General features: G+C 38.8%; 1 protein-coding gene and 1 long non-coding RNA gene across 2 annotated transcripts in view; one reads left to right on the plus strand and one right to left on the minus strand.

The window, feature by feature from the left end:
• The first annotated feature begins 4,705 nt into the window (after positions 1-4,705).
• LOC129516387 (uncharacterized) overlaps positions 4,706-22,463 on the plus strand; it is a 38,905-nt gene continuing 21,147 nt past the window's right edge. Inside the window, exons 1-3 of the long non-coding RNA XR_008665755.1 lie at positions 4,706-4,758; positions 11,162-11,333; positions 16,065-16,189. This is a non-coding gene — a long non-coding RNA (uncharacterized LOC129516387). The remainder of the gene's footprint in view (positions 4,759-11,161; positions 11,334-16,064; positions 16,190-22,463) is intronic.
• Positions 14,279-22,463, minus strand: part of MYCBP2 (MYC binding protein 2) — a 262,011-nt gene continuing 253,826 nt past the window's right edge. The window contains 7 exon segments of the mRNA XM_055335749.1: positions 14,279-15,098; positions 15,897-15,906; positions 20,780-20,802; positions 20,805-20,828; positions 20,831-20,922; positions 21,036-21,040; positions 21,521-21,628. Of these exon segments, the coding sequence (XP_055191724.1) occupies positions 14,983-15,098; positions 15,897-15,906; positions 20,780-20,802; positions 20,805-20,828; positions 20,831-20,922; positions 21,036-21,040; positions 21,521-21,628 (378 nt within the window). The 3' untranslated portion in view covers positions 14,279-14,982.

Below are 22,463 nucleotides of genomic sequence, written 5' to 3' on the forward strand. Positions count from 1 at the left end.
AACTTGTATCATCCACCATCCCTCCCACCTCCCTCCAAAATACAAAGAAAGTTATTTTTCACCCAAAGAGGTCTTCTCAACGATCTGACCCATGTATAAGAACCTGGAAGCAGTGGTGCCCAGAGGATGCTCTACTCTTCTTTTGCTCCCCAGAAACCCAGCTAGGAGGGGCCCTTGGGTGGCTCAGTTGGTTGAGGGTCTGCCTCCTGCTCAGGTCATGACTTGGGGTCCTGAGATCAAGTCCCACATGGGGCTCCCTGCTCAGCTGAGAGCCAGCTTCTCCTCCTCTCTTGTGCTCTCTCTCACTATCTCCCTCTTTTCTAAAATAAATAAAATCTGAAAGAGAAAGGAAAGAAAGAAAGAAAGAAAGAAAGAAAGAAAGAAAGAAAGAAAAGAAAGAAAAGAAAAGAAAAGAAAGAGAAGAAAAAAGAAAAAGAGAAATCAAGCTAGGAAGCCATGTGTAAAATTACATTAGGATTCAGTGTGGGAAAACACCAGAATTCTTTGTTGACAGTCTGGCTATCTGATCATCAGGTCAAGCAGAACAAAGTCTCTCCCAACATAATAATGTGGATGTACCTGAACTGCAACATTTTTTAGGTTACTTAACAACTGAATGATGAAGGACAATAGAAAGTTTAAAACAGGCAATGATAATTATTAGAGAAAGAAAAACATAAGTCAAATCAGGCCCACTTATTTAAAGCTAGGTTAAACATATAAATGATGGGTAAAGCACATTAAACCAAATCAGCAAACCTACCTAGTATGTATTATATCACATTAAAACTCCCACCCTCTAAATGTAGTCTCTTAAAATCCTCATCACAGTCTGTTCTTCCCCTAAAGAAGACAAGGATCTTGACACATTTTACCTATTGAATATTCCCTCTCCTTCCCTATTATGGTTTTTTAATGACTTTATTTCACCTTTTTGTAACTTGTAGTTTAAAACTTATGAGCCTGTGTCTCTGCCTCTCTCTCTCTCTCCCTCTGTGTGTCTCATGAATAAACAAAATCTTAAAAAAAATAGAATTGCCAATCCATGTGATAATAAAAAGCAAACCAGCATTTTTCAGCATTATTATTGTTTTTAATAATAAAACACACAGTGTACCCCCTCTACCCAGGACAAGCTATCCCCACCACCACTCCCACCTTGGCACTCCACTAGTTAAGATAGATTAGGTTAGGGTGCCTAGGTGGCTCAAACGTTTAAGCATCTGCCTTCAACTCAGGTCAGGATCCCAGGGTGTTGGGTTTGGGTCCTGCATCCGGCTCCCTGCTCATCCAGGAGTCTGCTCCTCCCTCTCCCTCTGCCCCTCCCACCTGCTTGTGTGTGTGCCCGCGCACTCTCTTTCTCTCATCCTCTCAAATAAATAAAATCTTTTTTTTTTTTTAAGATAGATTAGGTTATGTTGAGTAGTTCCTAAAACACCATTATAATTATTCCTTTCACAGTTGTTAGGAATAATGTTCCTCAATTGGGGTTTGTCACTTATTTTTGTGATTAGACTGAAGGTATGATTGTTTGAGAGAAAGATCACAAATGTATAAAGTACCATTCTCATCACATCATATCAAAGTTACCTGTTGTCAAAAGAATTTAATCCCTCTTGATGTTTTAACATTGATCAGGGTGAGGTTAAGTTGCTCCACTACAAAATTACTTTTTTTCTCCTCGATTTCCATACTGTACTGTTTGGAAGGAAATCACTAAGCACAAATCATACTAAAGGGTTGGGGAATTATCATCCATCTCTGTCAGGGAGAGGAATGTCTGCATAAATTATTGGGAGTTATTCTGCATGAGAGGATTGCCTCCCTATCTCTTAATTTTCATATCTTTATTGCTCTGTACTGAAATATTTGTAATTTCCTCAGACATGTCTTCTGAGTCACTAATTTTTTCTTCAGAGCTGTATAGTTTCTCTTAAGCTAATTGCATGCTATATTTTTTATTTCTAAAAGTTACACTTGGTTCTTTTCATATCTGCTTGATCTTTCTTGATGTTCTTTTATTTTTAATTATTCCCCTTTTTCTTTAATCATTTTAATCACATGAAGTAATTGGGGATCTAATCTTGATTTAGTAAATATTTGTTCATGGTGGGCTGTTATTTTGTGATTTTGAATTGTGAGTTCATCTTCTGTGAACCTGTAGGTGTAGGAATCCTGTACAACCTGGTTGAGGGTGTGTCACACTAGAGAGGTTTTTTTGGTGTTTGCTTCTGCTAAGTGCTGCATTGTATTAGTCTGGAACAACTTTTTATAATAATTTCTTGACTCCTGGGTTCTTGGGTCAAGGCAGTATAAATTCAGACAATAACCTGTGTGGGGGCAGGCCCATGGTTATGAATTCTTAGAAAGACTTTTTTTCCCCTAACCTAGAGCTCAAGCTAAAATAGGTTAGTTGATCATCTTCCTGTGGCCTACCTAGGCCAGCTATCCCTTTTGAAAAGGAAGATCTTCAAAACTTCTGTCTTATGCAGGAATCTGGGTTACGATTTCTCTTGCAAACTTCTCTCCCATCCCCACATAAGCCACGGTCTCTTCAGATAGTTTTTCTCATCAATCCCTCCATTTTTTTTTAAATTTTTATTTATTTATGATAGTCCCAGAGAGAGAGAGAGAGAGAGGCGCAGAGACATAGGCAGAGGGAGAAGCAGGCTCCATGCACCGGGAGCCCAATGTGGGATTCGATCCTGGGTCTCCAGGATCGCGCCCTGGGCCAAAGGCAGGCGCCAAACCGCTGCGCCACCCAGGGATCCCTCTCCATTTTGGTCTTAGGGACTGTATGCTCACTCCTCTCAATTCATTTTCTATGTCTTTTAACTACCCTTTCATATTTTTCTCTTATTGTTTCTCTTTGCTACATTACCTATTATCTTCTAACTCAGTGATTTTCTCTTTGCCTCTAATCTAGAGTTTATACCAATTATAAACTGAAATTGAAAATCCCATTCACTAAATTTCTCATTTGTTTTTCAGATTCATCTAGTTTTAAAATAATTATTCCTTGGGAGTGCCTGGGTCACTTAATCAGTTAAGCGTCTGATTCTTGATTTTGGCTCATGTCATAATCTCAGGGTCCTGACACTGAGCCTTGCATCAGGCTTTATGCTGGGTGTGGAGTCTGTTTAAGATTCTCTCTCTCTTTCTCTCTCTCTCTCTCAGGCAGGCCAGGTTGCTCAGCAGTTTAGCACTGCCTTCAGCCCAGGATGTGATCCTGGAGACCCGGGATGGAGTCCCATGATGTCGGGCTCCCTGCATGGAGCCTGCTTCTCTCTCTGCCTGTGTCTCTGCCTCCTTCTCTCTGCCTCTCTCTCTTTCTCTCTTGAATAAATAAAATTTAATAAAAAGATTCTCTCTCTCTTCTCCCTCTGCCCCTCCCACTTCACCTCCCTTTCTAAAATAAATAAATCAGTTAATAATAATTGTTCCTTATTGGGGCACCTGGGTGGCTCAGCTAGTTGGGCATCTGCCTTCAGCTTAGGTCATGATCCTAGAATCAAGCCCTGCATGGGACTCCCTGCTCAGCAGGGAGTCTGCTTCTCCCTCTCCCCACTTGGGCTTCCTCTCAAATAAATAAATCAATTTAAAAAAAATTGTTCCTTATGATTTTCACAAACATATATATGATTAATATATAATAACTATGTGGGAAGTGTATATAGAATTGAAAATAAACGAATGACTAGAAAGCTGCAGTAATAATTCTAATAGCTAATGAAATAAGAGTTCAAATGATATAAGGGGAAAATGCATTCATAAAATTAATAGTACTAATAAAAGCAATAGAGCAAGTGATGTCATCATCATGAACATATGTACACCTCACAATGTGCAAACTGCGTAAAGGAACAACTGACAGGACTGCAGTAAGGATATTAATTAACAACTGTAGTTGAAGATTTTAACATATCCACCTCAGAAATTGATGCATCAAGCAGACAAAATATAAGCAGAATCACTATAGATCTGAACAACAAAAATAGTAACTTTAAGCTCTTGGATATATGGAATTTTATACTACAAAAAGTTATTGTAGAGAAACAAAACATCTAGGAAACAGACCATCTATTAAGCCACCAAAGAGAGTAAAACCCAAAGATTCAATATCATACAGACTATGTTTGTTAGCCACAATGTAATGAAGTTAGAAATGAATTATGAAAGAGCTAAAAATGCCATTTGTTTAAAAACGAAATAAAATAATAACGTGAGTTAGAAAGTAAATCATAACAGATTAAGAAATGCTTTTCTTGCATGATAACTAAAATACCACATATACTAATATTCAATTATATATATATCAGTAGAAAAACATCTATACCAACACTTAGAGTGAAATTCATAGTTTTAAATATAGCTACCCAGAAACAAGTACAAATAACAAAAGCAAAGTATTTAAATCAATAAGTCAGAAAAATGACAAAATATCCAGAAAAAATATATAATGGTAGTTAACAAGGTGTCCACCACATATTCCCCCCCTTTCCCACAGGCAGATGCGGCTCCTCACATTAGATATGAGATCCAATTGCCTTGCCCTTGAACCTGGGCTTGCCTTGGCGATTTGCTTCAGAAGTGATGTTTACAACTTCAGAGGCTAGGTCATAAGAAGCCTTACAGCTTTCATTTGGATCACTTGGAACTCTTACCCTTTGGGTAGTATGTCTGAAGGATCAATCACCATATTATGAAAAGACAAAGCCTCATGGAGCAATGCTCAGTGAATCCATGGGATCTTGAGAGGTAATAATATACTGTTTCATTTGTTTGCTTTAAAGATTTTATTTATTTATTCATGAGAGACACACAGAGAGAGGCAGAGACATAGGCAGAGGGAGAAGCAGGCTCCCTGTGGAGAACCTGATGTGGGACTTCATCCTAGGACCCCAGGATCATGACAGGAGCCAAAAGCAGATGCTCAACCACTGAACCACCCAAGTGCCCCTAATATACTGTTTTAATCCATTAAGTATTGAGTGGTCTTACATACCGTAGTAGACAATTGGAAGAGATTTAATAATAAAGACAAGGGCAGGAATCAATAAAATAGGAAAAATAAATAGAGAAGATTATAAAAACAGAAGCTGGTTCAAATAACAGTGAATAAGGTAGATACAACTCTGGTCAGATTGATTAAGGAAAAAAAGTTGTAAATTAACAAAACAGAATTTTTGAAAGGGGAAACAAACACAGTCACTGCAGATATTTAAAATTATAAAAGTATGATATAATTATTGACTAATAAAATCGAAAGTCTAATAAATTCCTAGAAAAATATAAAATGGCAAAGTTGGCAAGAAGTAGAGAATTTGAATAAATCAGTAGGCTTTGTAATAATTACCATCAAAGCCCTCTCCTTCCAAGTAACGCTAGGCCCAAACAGAATTACATGTGATCCCTTTCCAAGAAAGAGTTAACCCTTTCTGATGCAAGTTATTGGAGACAAAGATGAAGAGGAAAGGCTGCCTAGGTCATTTCATGAAGCTGAGTATAATCACAATTCCCAAACCAAATATGGAAAAGAAAACTATAGTCCCACTTGCCTTATGAAAATACATGCAGAGATTCTAAAAGAAATGTTAGTTAATCAAATTCAGCAATGTACTATGAAAACCAAAAAATAAATAAAAATTTAAAAATTAAAATAAACAAATAAAACAAAAAATAAAAGTGGCAATAACACTCACTCCAGAGGCCCTTTGTCCTTTTTCCTTTTCCACAGCATGTATCACCAGCTAGCATATTATATATTGTATGTCTATTGTTTAATGTCTGCCTTTTTTTTTAATGTCTGCCTTTCTGACTAAAATATAAGAACTAGGAAAATATGAATCTTAGTCTGTTTTGTTCACAGATCCTAGGCTCCTATAACAGTTCCTGGCTGAGTAAATGTTTCTTTGAAGAATGAAAGAACAGGATAGGACAGGGCTTATGTTTATATTACACGGTGCGGTGCCTGGACTTGAGCCATATTGTGACTAAAATAATCTATCCTGGGGAATAGATGGGTAGTTAGATCCTTGCAGAGGTGGGGAGAATCTTAAGAGATGAGTAGGACTGTAATAAGAGGACAGTGAGTTTGCTCATGGACCAGAGGACCCAAATTATACAAAGAACTCTATGCTTTTATGACTCATCAATTTCACAAGTCCCACAAGGGGTGGAAAAGCTTTTCACAGAAAACAGGAAATCTGTTAATAGAACACAGGAGAAACTGTAGTGTAGCTACTGTAGTCCTCCTCCTCCTTCTTCTCCATCTCCTCTTTCTCTTCTTCCTCTTCCTTCTCCTTCTCCTCCTCATCCTCCTCTTCTTCTTTCTCCTTTCTTCATTCTCCTTCTTTTCCTCTCCTTCTTTTTCTCCTCCACTGTTTACAAGAAGGTTGATGGTTGCAAAGAAGGAAAAGAACAATGTCTCTGTCCTTCTATAGCTGTCTAAAGGGATAACATCTACCAGTGATATTAGAAAACACTTGTATAACTGTGTATGAATAAGTTCCTAATAATAATATTAACACTGTATACAAAGGTACTGAGGGCATGACAGAGAATAGGAATAGACAGAGCGAGCTTTTCATTGATCAAGGTCAGTTTTGAATAAAATCTTAAAGAAAGTAATGGAGTTTGAGAGAAAAGAGGCAAGCAATCTATCCAAATGGCAAGAAAAGCACAATGCCAGGCATTAGTAAGATCACAGAATCATATTTAGAGAATTATCACGTTCAACTCCCATCCAGCGCTGAAGTCTGTTAGGGCATCTGTAGTGGACACCTATTCAACTGTCTATGTAGCATCTCTTTGGGGGGAAAGCCCTTCCCCTCTACTTGTTTTTAGTAGTAGCTTCCTGCAGCTCATGAACCTGGCCCCTACCCATCCAGTCTGAGACATTCTCTCCCTAAGGAATTTTGAATTAATTCTGAAGGAAAGAAAGTAGTCACTTCCTTGAGTGCTTGAATTTGTAACATATAGACCCAAGAGTAGTAGGTGGTCATTTTCTGCAACATGGTCTGGAAAGCAATAAAAGGTGTTCTGAAGTGAGACGGAAGAAAAAAATAGATGCAGAGAGGATCTAGAAGATAGACACAGCCAGAGCCCCCAGCCCTGGTTCTACTCTGTTCCCAAAGCCTAGAGGTATTCCAGAGATTGCATTTGCTGTATTTGTGTTTTGTTTGCTAAAGTTATTTTCAATTTGTTTTATTTGCTTGTAACCAAAACTCCTTACCACTGTAAACTTGACCTGGAAGGGCTCCTCCTTGGGCCTCAAATGATGTTTCCTTTTAACTGAAAGGTGATGATGGGGATTTCGTCTCACTGTGTCCTATGTCCAGGGAGTGGGAGTGGGACATGGCCTCCTCTCCACAGCTGCCATGAACCAAGAGTGATTCTGGCTATTATACAGGGATGGGGGAAGCTGGGGATAGGGTTACCTTGGATGGAGTCCCAGGAAAATGAGTGGGCATGATGACTGCCTCTTTTTCCTGCCATACAAGTTGACAAAGAAAAAAGATGCATGCAGTTCTTCTGTGAGGGGCAAGTAAGTCTCTAAAGATCCTGGTTCTGCCTTTACTGGATATGCAAGTTTGGACAAAGTACTTAAATTTTTTGTGCTTCAGTGTCTTCATCTGTAGAGTGAGAATGATAATATTACTTAATGTATATAAAGCATAGAGGTCAGTTGCAGGCATACAGTAAATGGTCAGGAAATGTTACCCACATCTCTATTACTATTACTGGTTCTAGGTGAGGACATTCACTCTTCCATGGTGTCTTGCTTCAGCAACACCACTCCTCTGGGTTATTCTGGTGTATACCTCCATCTCTGCCAGATTAGCCTAATTAAACCATTTCATTTTTCCCTATTTTAACCTTATCTAGGGTGAGATTGTAAGCTTCTCAAAGGAAAAAAGTAATAAGAACCTTGTATTTCAAGCTACGTTCTGTCTCATTTCCTGCATTATCTTCCTAAATCATGTCTTTGTGTAAAAAAATCCAAAGATAAGTGACAAAATCCAAATTGTTGAGAATGAGATTCTAGGCCAGTACTGTTTATTAGAAATATATACAAAATCCAAAGATAGGTGACAAAATCCAAACTGTTAAGAACGAGATTCTAGGTCAGTAGTGCTTATTAGAAATATATAAAAGTCACATATGTAATTTAAAATTTTCTAGAAGCTACATTAAAAAAAAAAACTTAAAGGCAGGGTCACATGGGTGGTTCAGTCAGTTAAGCATCTGACTTGATTTCAGTGCAGGTCATGATCTCAGGGTTGTGAGATTGAGCCCCCTTCATTCCGGCGTGGTGCCTGCTTAAGATTCTCTCTCCTTCTGCCTCTGACTTCCCCACCCCTTCGCCTCGCAGTCTTTCTTAAAAAAAATAAATAAATAAATAAAAAGAAGGGATCCCTGGGTGGCGCAGCGGTTTAGCACCTGCCTTTGGCTTAGGGCGCGATCCTGGAGATCCGGGATTGAATCCCATGTCGGGCTCCCGGTGCATGGAGCCTGCTTCTCCCTCTGCCTATGTCTCTGCCTCTCTCTCTGTGTGACTATCATAAATAAATAAAAATTTAAAAAGTAAAATTGATTTTAATAATATATTTTATTTAACCCAGTATATCCCAACTATTATATTTCAATACATAAGCAATTCAAAAAATAATTTAGATATGTTCAGTGGTCTTTTAGTACTATCGATGCAAAATGCTGGGCTACTTACTTAACTCCTGTGAGACTCAGTTGACTCAACTGCAAAAGGAAAAGAGTTATGCCTAGGTTTATGGGAGATGAAAGTGTGATAATGCACATGAAGCCCATTACTTTTGTTTCCTACTGCTGCTGTAACAAATTACCACAGACTGGGCAGCCTGGGTGGCTCAGGGGTTTAGCACCACCTTCAGCCCAGGGCCTGGTCCTGGAGACCGGGATCGAGTTCCACGTCAGGCTCCCTGAATGAAGCATGGAACCTGCTTCTCCCTCTGCCTGTGTCTCTGCACCTCCCTTTCTCTGTGTCTCTCATGAATAAATAAAATCTAAAAAAAAAAAAAAAAAGAAAGAAAGAAAGAAAGAAATTACCACAGACTTAGTGGTTTAAAACAATATAGTTTATTCACGTACATAGTTCTGGAGGTCAGAAGTCCAGATGGGGTAAAATCAAAGTGTTGGTAGAGCTGCATTCCTTCTAGAGGCTCTAGCAGAGAATATGTTTCCTTACCTGTTCAGCTTCTATTGACTGCTTTCTGGACCCTTCCTCCATCTTCAAAGCCAAACACTGTAGAGTCTTCCAGTGTCTATCTCTGAGCTCTGTTGCTGTCACCTCCTCTCCTTCTCTGGCTCTGATCTTCTTGCCTCTTTTTTCCCATATTAGGAATCTTGTGATTACATTAAGTCTGCTGGATTAATCCAGGAAAATCTCCCCATCTTGAGGTCTATACCCCTAATCTCATCTGCAAACTCTCTTTTGCCACATAAAGCAACATATTCACACCTCCTGGGGATTAGGATGTGGGCATTTTTTTGAGGGCTGGTGTTCTCTTACCATACCCTCTGCTGTGCATTATTGGCTACTGTAAGCTCTCAACAAATATTTAGAAAATCTTGTTTTAAAGATTTTTATTTATTTACTTGAGAGAGAGAGAGAGAGAGGGTGAGCAAGAGCTGGGGAAGGGACGGAGGGGGAGAAGCAGACTCCCTTCTGAGCATGGAGCCTGACTTGGGGCTCCTCTGGGGCTCCATGCAGGGCTCCACCCTAGGACCTCGAGATCATAACCTGAGCTGAAGCCAGAGGCTTAACTGACTGAGCCACCCAGGGGCCCCAACAAATGTTATTAGAAAACCTTGATTATAGTTCTTAACATTATTCACACATTTTTGTATGTGTCTGTGATTGTCTTATTCTTAGCACTTGGCACAGCCCATTGCACGTATTTACTCACCAAGCCATGTTCATCAGGTACCTTGTGTGTGTAAATCATGGTTATTAAGCAGTTGGGAACACAGTTCCCACCCTCATGAGCAAGTACTGTCAACTGTAGATATAGAATGGCACTCAAATATTTATTAATAAAGCAAAGAGCTTTCTTTCACTTCAGAGGAACACATTATTGCTTCAGTTTTTACCATACTTTCTCCCTGGGATGCTCTTTCCTACTTTTGCTTAGCAAAATTTATCCATTCTTCAAGACGAGGCTCAGTACCTGCACTTTACTTTTTTGAGGAAATGGACACTGTAAGTTGTAACTGAACATGTTTCCTGCCTTGCATTTTGTTAGCTAAGAAATTTATCTCAAAGGTGATGGCCTGTTTTTTAGTAACTATGTAAGACTGTATGGTTACTTACTGGACCCTCATCTCTAACCTTGGATTTCTTTTTGTAATTTTTCTTCACTGTAACTCCCTTCAGTATTTATCTTTTTAGTCTCTGAATTTCTTCTAAGCTACCTTACATCATTTGTGAAATGAAGGCATCATTTAAGACAGTCATTTAAAATGTATTGTTCTCCTGTGTGTCGGTCGTCAGGTCCTCTGGGAAGCAGACGCCAAGATAAAGTTAGAGTGCAGGAAGTCTGTCTGGGGTAGTGCCTAGTGACGGGGCAGTAGGCAGGGAGGGCCATCAGACTGTGGTGCGGGTTTGGCATCTATGAAAGGGTAGGGAGAAGGAAGGTCGAGAAGGAAAAGCCTCTGACTGCGGCACTGCTCTAAGTCTCGGCTGGCCCCAGAGTCCTGGTGCAGATTGCCCAGAAAGGAGTGTTTCTTTGGGCAGAAATGACCAGGTCCTAGCACTCTACACCCCTGCATTGGCTGGGGCTTCCCTGAGGAGAGTGCGGCTTTGGACCACATGCAGTAGCAGATCTCACAGGTCTGCAGTCGGACGCTGTCATCTAACTGCCTCCTTGCCGTGGGGGCTCCGTGCAAGGAGATCCAAGCTGAGCACCTCCGGATCTAGCCTGAACGCTTCTTGAGGCAAATACTATTATGTTCCCTTTGTAACCTTGCCCATACTGCAAGTGTCGTTACTTCTTTTCATTGAAACTGTTGAAGTAATAGCAAAGCATGATGTGGTAGAAAGAGCTTGGGTTTTACAGACAAAAAGAACTGGATTTACATCTTAGGTTTCTTTTTTAAAGATTTTTTTAATTATTTTTTATTTTAGAGAAAGAGCAAGCAGGAGGAGCAGAGGGAGAAAGAATCTCAAGCCGACTCCACGAGCTGAGCAAGGAAACTGACATGGGGCTTGATCTCACGACCCTGAGATCATGACCTAAGCTGAAACCGAAGAGTCAGAAGCTTAACTGACTGAGCTACTCAAGCGCCCTATATCTCAGGTTTTTTTTTTTTTTTTTTTTTTTTTTTTTTTTTTTTTTTTTTTTTTCAACCAAATCTGGATTAGATTAGCTGGAATCCAGTGTGGGTCATTTAACTTCTCTAAACCTTTGAAGTCATGAGATTAATAATGTTATATCCTTCAGAATTTCTGGATTAAATGAAAGGCCTATAGTTTGGTGTCTGCCATTTAGAAGGTGTTGAATAGATGTTCTTTTCTCCTTTACTGTTTTAAATACCACTTTATTGTGGGATGAAGTGTTTGTGTAAATACTTTCTATTTGACTTAGATTAAGTATTATTGTTTCTAAGACATTATGCCTGAAGATGGGTAAGTGGCTTACTCAGGTCCACATAGCCAAAACAGAGGCAGAGGCAGAGGCAGAGGCAGGACTCAAACCCAAGCCTGCCGGTTTCAATTTCAGCACTCTTCAGGTACTGCTGGCAGTTCTCAGGAAAATGAGCTGTCATGTCCCATTAGACAACCACCATCAGAAACATGTGTGACTACATACAGGTGGAATTCTTTGACAAGAGGGGGAGAGACGTCAGGGCTGAAAGACTGAAAAAGGCGAATCAACAGCTGTTATGAAAAGAGAACAGAGAATATTGCATATTTTTCAAATAAGCATATTGATAGGATATGGAGTTTTTAGAACTAAACAGTCTGGCCAGAAAACTGCTTAAAACGGCTCTTCCTAGGCCTGAAAGTATTAAGGGGTAAGCAGGTTTTTTTTTTCCACATTCCCTACCACCTGCTATTGTGATTCTTTTGTTTCTTACCTTTTTCTTTGTACACAGTATGCTTGAGACAAATCCATGCAAAGTCATTTCCCTTCTGTGCTTTGTCATAACTTATTCCCAAAGTAATGTTCTCTGGTTTTGAGATGCTTGAGATATGACTAAAAATACCTTCCTCATAAATAATGGTTAAGTTTTATCCTTTTGGTTTCTAGAATATTAACATGAGATGGCTCACGTTCTAGTCAAGCATCTCGTTAGTTTCCAGTTTCCTTTTATTTCCTTCACAGTTTACAGACTGGAACTGACCAATTTGCCAGCAAAGTTAATGGATACAAAACGGTACTTTCCAGTTCTCGAGTATCCATGATATCTCGCCTGTGCATTCTGAAGGCTGGTCTCATTCCTATGGTTTCTGAGTTTAAATCCACTCTAATTACAATGGCCTTATTGCCTTCTCTTCTCCAGTCTCCTGGACATACCTAGGAACAGCTTCCATCTCTGCACCTACTTTGGGTTTTCTGGAAACATTTAAAACCAGTTCTGAGGGATGTCTGGGTGGCTCAGTGGTTGAGTGTCTGCCTTTGACCCAGGGCGTGATCCTGGAGTTCCTGGATCAGGTCCCACATCAGGCTCCCTGCATGGAGCCTGCTTCTCTCTCTGCCTGTCTCTGCCTTTCTCTCTCTGTCTCTCATGAATAAATAAATACAATCTTTAAAAAATAAATAAATAAAACCGGTCCTGAGCCTGTGCCTTCAGACTTCTCCCACAGGCCTAAGCACAGGACTGGATTACTCTCATAGCTGCGGGCTGGAAAAGGGGATGCAGAGCTTCCTAAGCAGGTCCTGAGAGGAAGACCCTGGGGCTGAGTGAGTGGCTATCCCTTCCTGATGCCTGTTGCCCAACATCCTTACAGCAGAATGACATGGTCTAAAGAAAAAGACTGTGTTGCCCTGAAGGTTCTAGAATCTCTTTTGGACACAGGCAGCATGTCCCAACTGGCACTTTCAGGATATAAACACGTGAATGCCTTCAGAATGCTTTTCTGCTTAAGGCATCAAATTTCTTCATGAAATATGAATCCAAGGTTCTAGAGGCTGAAATTGGATTAGTTCTGCCTGCAACCCTTTCACCTTTGCTTGAGACCACCAGTAGTGGCCTCAAGGAAAACTGATTGCTCCTGCTTTCAAACACATTGGGGCAGTTACATATTGCTTGCGACTCTGGGGCACCATCCTTTCAACACAAATGGAGTTTGCATAATCTCTGATGGCTCGGATGTATCTTATTCCAGAGTCCTTCCTTGCTCAGGAAGCCCATGTGCTTGCACACACAATAGATCCACAAACTGCATCATGAAGAGATCAGTCCTTGTGATTTTTTTTTTTTTTTTGCAGTTAAGTCTCCAACATCAGGAGTTAAGACTACTCAGACTGTTCTATTACATTTCAGACTTTTCTATTTACATATTTTTTCCTAATGCCTTTTTCTGTCCCTTGAAATACTTCTTATTCTTCAAGATGGAGCTCAAATGGCTTCTTAGCTACTTCTCTCCCAAGAACAACAACAACAAAAAATAAAAACCATAACAACAATCTTTCCGAAGTCCTGAAGCACAGGACTTGGGACATGTTTATGAAACTTATTAGAAGGTTCTCTGAATAGTTATCTGTGTTCAGATTTGCTCATTTTAAGTTTCTTCAAGGCAAACATTATACTGACAAATCGATTTATACATTTCCAACAGTGGGAAGGTAGAATAAAACTGGTCTGACTCATGATGACTTATAAATCAAGAATTTGTCAATTTCATGTGTTAACTGTAAAAAAGATCTACAGAAACATACTGCAGTCTGAAAAACAAAGAAAAAAAAAAAAGCCCAGCAATTTTGTTGATTACTTTATACAAGTTCAAAAAGGTGCTGGTTAGTAAGAAGGGAGTTTGTTCAGTTTCCTAAATGTTTTTTTGTCTGTCTTTGGCGTATATCTGTTTATTTACACACATATTTATATGTTCTTTCTATTGTTTAAGATTCCAAAATGTACTTCATCACTACTCTTCTTTTCCCTAAGAGTTAGGAAAGTTACTATTGTGCTGTATTAGTGAATTTCTTTATGGAAAATTGGATAGATTTTTAGATCTTAAAGGTATTTAAATTGTTTCTGAAAGCAATACCTCACACAGTTGTTAGACTTTATCACTGTATAAAAATGTACAGTGGTTTATTGACATGTACATTCCAATATTGTTTACAGCTGCAAGATAATGAGGCACACTCAGTATTGCACTTCATTAAAATTTCAGGCTCAACTTAACCTAGAAGTTTAAATGAAACTGCATTTGTAATTTAGTAATTCTTATACAGGACAAACATTGATATCTTTATATACAGTGTGATACTTATTACATTTATATGCCAGTCCTAACACAATTTTTTTTTTTTTAAATAACAGTCTAGGAAATAAACCAGAATATTCCTCTTTTCCTCCTCACCTGTGATGCAATTATACAGGATTACAAAAAGGCAGTATACAATAAACAATGATTATTTTTTTTTCTTTTTTGCTTGAAAGCCAGCATCATTCTTAGTCCATGGGCATGGCAATTCTTTTATATCAATTATCTATAAATGTTCAATGTTTCACAGGCCAATGACGGTAATGGCCACATGCAAACACCTCACAAATTTGATGTCTTGGTTCAAAAGAAGATAAACCAAAATAATGGGGAAACTTTCCATAGCAAGAATTATGTACATGGTATTTGGCATCATTCTTGCACTGTGAATGGTTCATTTTCATGGGATGTAAAAATGGTCCCGTCCTTATCCTGAGCAGAGTTTAACTTTACCACATCCACTTGGGGGATGAAGGCAATTTTTTCTCTGTAGACAAAGGAATCTGAATGTTCTAAAAAGTGTGAGCATTTCTGCACACTCCACAACCCAGAGCAAATTCTTCCCCAGTGGGTGGATGAACAACATGGAGGGGACATTCAGTTCCTTCTAATTGTTTTCCTTTGGGACCTGTATAATTTTGAAAGATGCAAAAGAATATAATTAAAAGAAATACATACATACACACAAACCTAATGTAAATATAAATCACCAATACGTTATTCAAAGAAAGATGACACAAATATAAAATTTAATAGTTATTTTTTCTAATTATAAAAGTAAAAATGTTCACCATAAAAAATTCAACATACCAGGTATATATAACCAGATATATATAAGGGACAGAATCCCTTACCTACCACATTCTGTCCTATGACCAACAGATCTTATTTTATTAATGAATGAGATACATCATCCTGAAAGTTTAATTTTTTTTTAACTGAAGTACAGCTGACACACAATGCTGCATCAGTTCAGATTCCACAAAATCTACACATTATGCTATGCTCACCAGAAGTGTGGCTACCATCTGTCACCACACAAAGGTATTCCAATAACTCTATTCTCTATGCTGTACCTTTCACTGTGGTGACTTGACTTATTCCTTCCAGAACTAGAAGCTTGAACCTCCTACTCCCCCTTCATCCATTTTGTGCCCCCTATCCTGAACTATCAGTTTGTTCTCAGTATTTACGTGTCTGTTTTTGCTTTTTGTTTTGTTTTTAGATTCTACATATAAGTGTTTTAGATTCTACATATGTATAAACAATCATACAGAATTCTTTTTTTCTCGGACTTCATTCACTTAGCATAATACCCTCTAGGTCCATCCATGTTATCATAAATGGCAAGATCTCACTTTTTGTGGCTGCATAATATTCCACTGTGTGCGTGTATTCACCATATCTTCCTTATTCATTCATTTACTGATGGGACACTTGGGTTGCTTCCATACCTTGGCTATTGTAAATAATGCTACAATAAACACAGGGGTGCATATATCTTTTTGAATTAATGTTTTCATTTCCTTTGGGTAAATACCCATTAGTGGTATTACTGGATAATACAGTATTTCTATTTTTATTATTTTTTTAGTAAGCTCTACACCCAGCATGGAGTCTAACATGCGACTTGAACCTTGAGATCAAGACCTGAGATCAAGACCTGAGCTGAGATCAAGAGTCAGAGACTTAACTGACTGAGCCACCCAGACACCCCTGGTATTTCTATTCTTAATTTTTTGAGAACCTTCTATATTGTTTTCCACAGTGGCTACACCAGTCTGCATTCCCACCAATACTGTACGAGTGTTCCTTTTAGTCTACATCCTTGCCAACCTCTATTATTTCTTGGTTTTTTGATTCTAGCCATCCTGACTGGTGAGAGGTGATAACTCATTGTGGTTTTGATTTGCATTTCCCTGATGATGAGTGATGTTGAGCATTAGATATATCATTTTAAGGTAAAGAGCAATGAACGAAAATGGTCAGGAAAATCTGTCAGTTCAGTTGAACAGAAAATTATTCTGGATGAGAGAATATGGAGACTTCTGTATAGAATGTTTTTCTCCAAGTAAAACCAATTAAAGTGTAAATAAGCCATGTTACCCTTCTATCTTCTATGAAGAAACAGCATACACTGATGAATGGGAAGACTGATTTATTAGAGACTTATTTTTAAAAGTATCTGAAGGGAGATTAATAGAAAAATGAAAATCAGCTTAAATATATGAATGGTAAAATAGTATAAAATTTAACAATCTGAAAGAAGAGCTCCGGGGAAGATATAAACTTAATAATCAAATAGATGAGGCTCAACAATGGACATTAAGGAGGGCATGTGATGTAATGAACACTGGGTATTATATAAGAATGATGAATCACTGAACTTTACCTCTGAAACTAATAATGTGGTATATGTTAATTAATTGAATTTAAATAAAAAAATAGACAAAATAAGAATTAAAAAATGTATTAAAAACTGTACTTTTTCTCTTTTAAAAAAGACCTGTTACATTAATATGCTTCATGTCATGTGTTTCTTATCATTTAACGAGGATTTTTAGCTCCTTTATAAAGGAAGAGCTTTATTGTGTAGGGAATACTGGCTGGGCTTATACTTGAATGCAGAGTTCCTAACAGCAGAGGAAGGAATAAAGTATGCATTAGTTTCCTGCAGCTAGCAACCAAAACAATAAATGTAAATTTTACTCTGTTTAAGAGAAATGTATGAGATTGAATAGAATGAGCTTATCCAGATCAATGTCGAATGAGATCTTTTCTTTTTTTAGGATTAAAAACTCTTTAAGATTGTATTTATTTATTTATTCATTCATGAGAGACATAGAGAGAGAGGCAGAGACATAGGCACAGGGAGAAACAGGCTCCCTGTGGGGAGCCTGACACGGGACTTGATCCCGGGGATCCCAGGATCATGACCTGAGCCAAAGGTGACACTCAACCACTGAGCCACCCAGGTGACCCTACGTTTAAAAACTTCTGTGATCTAAAAATAGGAAAACAGGAGGGATAAAAGGCTAGTGTTTATGAAACTCTTAGCATGGCACAGTACATATACTCAGTAAAAGTTGTTTTACTACTACTGAACAACAACAAACAGTTGCCTCATATAGAGGAATAAAAATTAAGCTCCACAGAAGCATAAGACCAAGGCATGAGGGCAAGCATCAGAGAACAGATCATCTCAGAAGGAGAAGTCAACTGCTTGTTTCAGCTAGCAGACACAACGGCAGCAGTTAAAACTCAGAGAGGTAATTATTCCAGTTATAAATTATAAAGTATATTAGTATATTAACACTTCCCACTCCATATCACACTGTACACTGATCTTCTGTCTGCCCCCTGGTGGGTGGGGGAGAGTTGTCAGGAGGAGGGACATTCGACGACAGATCTAAAGCTCTAACTCAAGTGCATGACACCATCGACAATGGCTCCTGCAAATTGCAGTCTTGTTTTTTTCTGGGAGAAAACAAAGGGTCACTTATTCAACAAATATTTGCTTTGTTGGGAGGTAAAAATGAATAGTACATGGCCCCTAACTTGGAGTTCATAATCTAATCATGGTGATGAAAAATAATGATAGTAAAAGTAAAAACGAAACACACCTGCAGACGTTTGTATGCTTACTACTGTGGCCACTGTTCTAGTATTTCAACTTAATCTTCTCCCAGTCAGAGGCAGGAACTATTCTCCCCACTTTGCAGATAAGAAAACTGATGCAAAGTTAACAATCTTTGATTCCCTCATCTTTAAAATAGGCACAGCAATATTTAACTCACAGGGAGCTATGAAGGTTAAATATCCTGGCAGGACAGAAGGCAGTCAGCAAATATTTTAGAAAGTAATAGAGGAATTACCTACTTTAATTTCTTAATTTGGACTCTTGTCCTCATCTATATATTAAAAATTAGAATTAACGAGTTGACAATGGTTAGAGAATCACTCCTTCTGTCCTTCTAAGTAAAATGCATGGCTGTCTGCCCTGCTGATTTCACTGTGGGGTCTGCTTTAATTCTATTCCAGTTCTCTAAAGGAATGGACGAATTAGAGGAAAGTGAGAGGCTGGGAGGGCACGACTTGGTCTGAGTGTTATGATCTTAGAACAGATAACTGAACCTCTTGAGGCCTTAACTTCCCATCTGTGAAGGTGGGGTAACACCATCTACCTTGTAGTTGTAAAAACTTAGGTAAGAAAATACATGTGAAAATGCCCGGGATCGATGTCAGTTCCTTCCTTCTGCTGTCGAAATCCTTTCCTGCCTCATTCCTCTGGTTGACTGTTTCCAGGGTGAGGTCCCTCTGTTGGGCTGACCTGGGTGATCATGTAAATGAGCGAAGGGAGGCCTTGCCTTTGCAGGAGCCTCTCAGCAATGACTCCACCGCTGTGTTCTCCACAATACTAGCTAACCTCCTGATTACTTTAGTGTTGGGTTGTTGTCTTTGTTTCTGCACACAGAAGAAACTTTCTTTTATTAAGTAAAATATGGATTTTCCCTGACGACACAGCTTGCCTCCTTGATGACTTTCTCAACTAGAAGCTGCTTATCTCCTGCACTCCTCTGTGTTGTAAGAGGACACAATGTAAATGGGAACCAGGAAGCAAGACTGACTCTCCTGGTTCCCATTTACTTCCAGACCACTGACTTACAGCTTTTATCAGGAAAGTCTGTCTCCCTTGAAGCTACCTGATCCAGATGCTGCCCCCATCTCACTCTCTTCATTTGCGCAAACTCCAGAGGTACCAAGGCAGCGGATGTGGTGGAGGATACTGAGGGATGAGGAGGGACTGGAAGGATGTGTTTTTCTACACGTGTGCTATTGTGGCGGAGCGGGAGTAGGGCTTTGACAGTCGTACTGAGTCGGTTTTTCAATTTTTGGGGTGTGTGGTGGTTGTGGTGTTATTGGGAGGGGGGTATTGATAGTTGGGATGGTAGGTGAATGTGGTTTTTTTTTTTTTAGTAGGTGGACGCGGGGAGGGGTTTTTTTATAAGCGGAGTGTGTAGGTAAGTGTCCGTAATGGGACTTCACAGCGGGCTGGGGGGTCACTTGTGTTATTAGTTAGGGAGCGTAGGGCGTCTGTATGGGGCCTGTGGTGGAGGTTTGGCTAAGTGTTTCATTGGGGTGGTTGTAGGTGCTTTGTAAAAACTGTCCTTTCAAGTGCGCATACTGTTATTAAATGGGACTTTTACGGGTGGGGGCTTGGTTGTTGGAAGCAGCGTCTTCATTTCATGATCTGATATCTCACATGTATTAAAACTCCATTACCGCTTAATAAGTGTCGTTTTTTGATGGGGCATAGTTCTTAGTGTTTAACCACCCTCCTAAGTGATGTTGGTCTTGGTTACAATTTTTGGTATTTTTACATTGACAATTGACATCTTTTTTGCCTTTTCTTTTTTTGCTGTGATGTAGGGTGTTTTACCATTGAGTTTTGGGTGGGGTGTAGGGTGATGGGGTTGTATATTTATGTGTGGGGCACCCTGCTATTGGACGTGGGCTTGGGGGGGCAGGGCTGATGCTCTACGGTGTTTCTGGGGTGGTTGTGTGGGGGGGCCATGCGGGGTATTTGGTGTGTGGGGGTCTGGTTTGGTAGCGGTTGGGGTGGGGCTACAATTGGGATGTGATTAGAGCTGGGTTTTCTGAGAGGCGTTGGAAGGTGGTCAGACTCAGTGCATACGCACTCCAAGGACAAAGCAAGGGGTAAAACCACCATGCAGCGGTGAGCGCCCTTTGACGGGCAGTGGAGGTTGGGTGGCTTATGCGTTTTTTTCTCTGCCTGTCCGCAGTACTTTTATGCATGTATCCGGTTTTCGAGTGGATCTAAGCAGTGTCTTTCGGATGCTCACATCTTCACTGCAGGGTCAGCCAATGCTAGTGCTTTTCTCGGGGACCTGGTGTGGGTGAGGGGGCACTTGCGGAGCTCTTATCATTTTAAACTATTTTGGAACGGTTTTTGGGGAGATGTGATGGGGGTTTTCGGCTTTAGGCTCTTGGCCAACGGTAGTGCCTTTCAAGTGATCGTTTTCTTATGCTGTATGCGGTAGGCACGTTTCCTTCCCCAGGCAACTGTCTCCACTACAACTCCTAACCCCTCATCACTATGGTGATCTTTACATTTCACTCAGAATGTCAGAAGCTTGTAAGAGCCAAGCAATTCCCTCTGATTCTTTAGACTAGTTTGAACCAGATTTCTGCTACTTGGAACAGAGAACTCATGTGATCATTAAATTAAACTAGAAAGTATATACATCAAATCATGTTTAAAAATTATTAAGAGTATACCTGCAGGACGTGTGGTAGTTCTTCTTGGGATGTGTCATTCTTGAGAAATCATCATGAAAGCATTACAAAAATGTGTTGTTCCAAAACAGAAAAAGACGGCCACTGACACGATAGCGACTTTATATTCCAAAAAGTCTGTGCATGTTTGGACACTCTATAGCAAAAGAAAATACAAGACACAGATTTAGTGAGTGATTTCAATTACACTAAGGATAGTATATATTATATATATTATATAATCAGTGATTAATATTTTGGAGTATACATCATCTAAAATGCTGAAAAATTAGTCATATATTTAAAAAATTAATGAATTAAATGTGTGGTTTGCCAAAGGTTAGGAGTTTTGAACAACCTAGAATTTGAATATTGCATTGATTCCTGGTGAATTGTTCGTGTATATTAATTAAGGGCTTACTTTTGGTGATGTTGGTCAATTGGTCTTCATACAGCTGTATGTGAAGCTTTCACTAAATGTGAGATAAATCTAAAAGTGTGATGCAGGTTTAAGAAATAAAATAAGTAAATTTTTACTTGTGCATTATGTGGAGGACAAATTATAAAATGAATAACATCAAGAGAATATATTATTAATTAATTTGGAGAAATTATATGTACATAATATTGAGACGATGCTCAGGGAAATTTACTCATTCTATTTCCACATATTAGTTATATTATTATTTTTGAAAAAAAAATTAGAGGTTTAACATTTCTAAGCTGTCCTTTTTAATAAAATGTTCTGCCCACCTGAGCCCTGGACACATCAGAACAGGCACCACAAATGAGCTCCCTGGGGTCATAATCATCTCCTTGTCCAGCCTCAGCATCACAGCGAGCTTCGCCACCAAAATATGCCTGTGCAGAGAACACAATTAGATTACGGCAGGAAAAAAGAAAGCCTTGCTATGGGACATACAGTATGAGCATAGTGAAAGTAAGATCCAGAGGTCTTAGAAAATACGATTATATTTAAGATATTCCTTTGCATGCCATGTGGATCAGAGTATGACATAAATCTGCTTCAATTCTGGAATAAACTCATCCTTACAGTAGGAATTTCAAACATTGTATTGTTAAAATAATGAAAGAATGTATAATAAATATTCCAAGTAAATGTCAAGAATAAGACATTAAGTAATATGACACTGCTTTTTCAGAGTAAAGTTTGAGTAATTTTTCTCATTTTCAAGTATTAAATGTTTCCTTCTAACTGCTTTGATAAATATGCTTAAGAAATTTCCAAATTTTAATATTATAGTCCAAAAATATGCCTAAAATAAACATTAGTACATAATTAGAATCCTGGGCTAGCTAATGGGATAGAAAAAAATCAATTTTGATCATGCAAAAATTTTTAAAAAGGAAAGGGAAGGGATGTCTGTCTGGCTTAATCAGTAGAGCATGTAACTCTTAATCTTGAGGTTGTGAGTTCAAGCCCCACGTTGGGCATAAAGATTACTTTAAAAAAAATAAAAGTAAGGGAAATTTGGCAATTCCACTCAGAAGACTGCTCATACTTATAAGGCTATATTATATGTAGGAACTCAGCAGTATCCAATATACACATTTGAATAGATGAAATTATCTTGGCGACTGGTTTATCTGTATTTGCTCTAGGCACAAAATAAATGAGGCCAATTATAATTGGGGCAGTCTGCATGTACAACACGTCCCATAGCCAAAAAGCTAT

The sequence above is a fragment of the Nyctereutes procyonoides genome, unplaced genomic scaffold, assembly GCF_905146905.1.
Source record: "Nyctereutes procyonoides isolate TBG_1078 unplaced genomic scaffold, NYPRO_anot_genome, whole genome shotgun sequence".
NCBI lineage: Eukaryota > Metazoa > Chordata > Mammalia > Carnivora > Canidae > Nyctereutes > Nyctereutes procyonoides.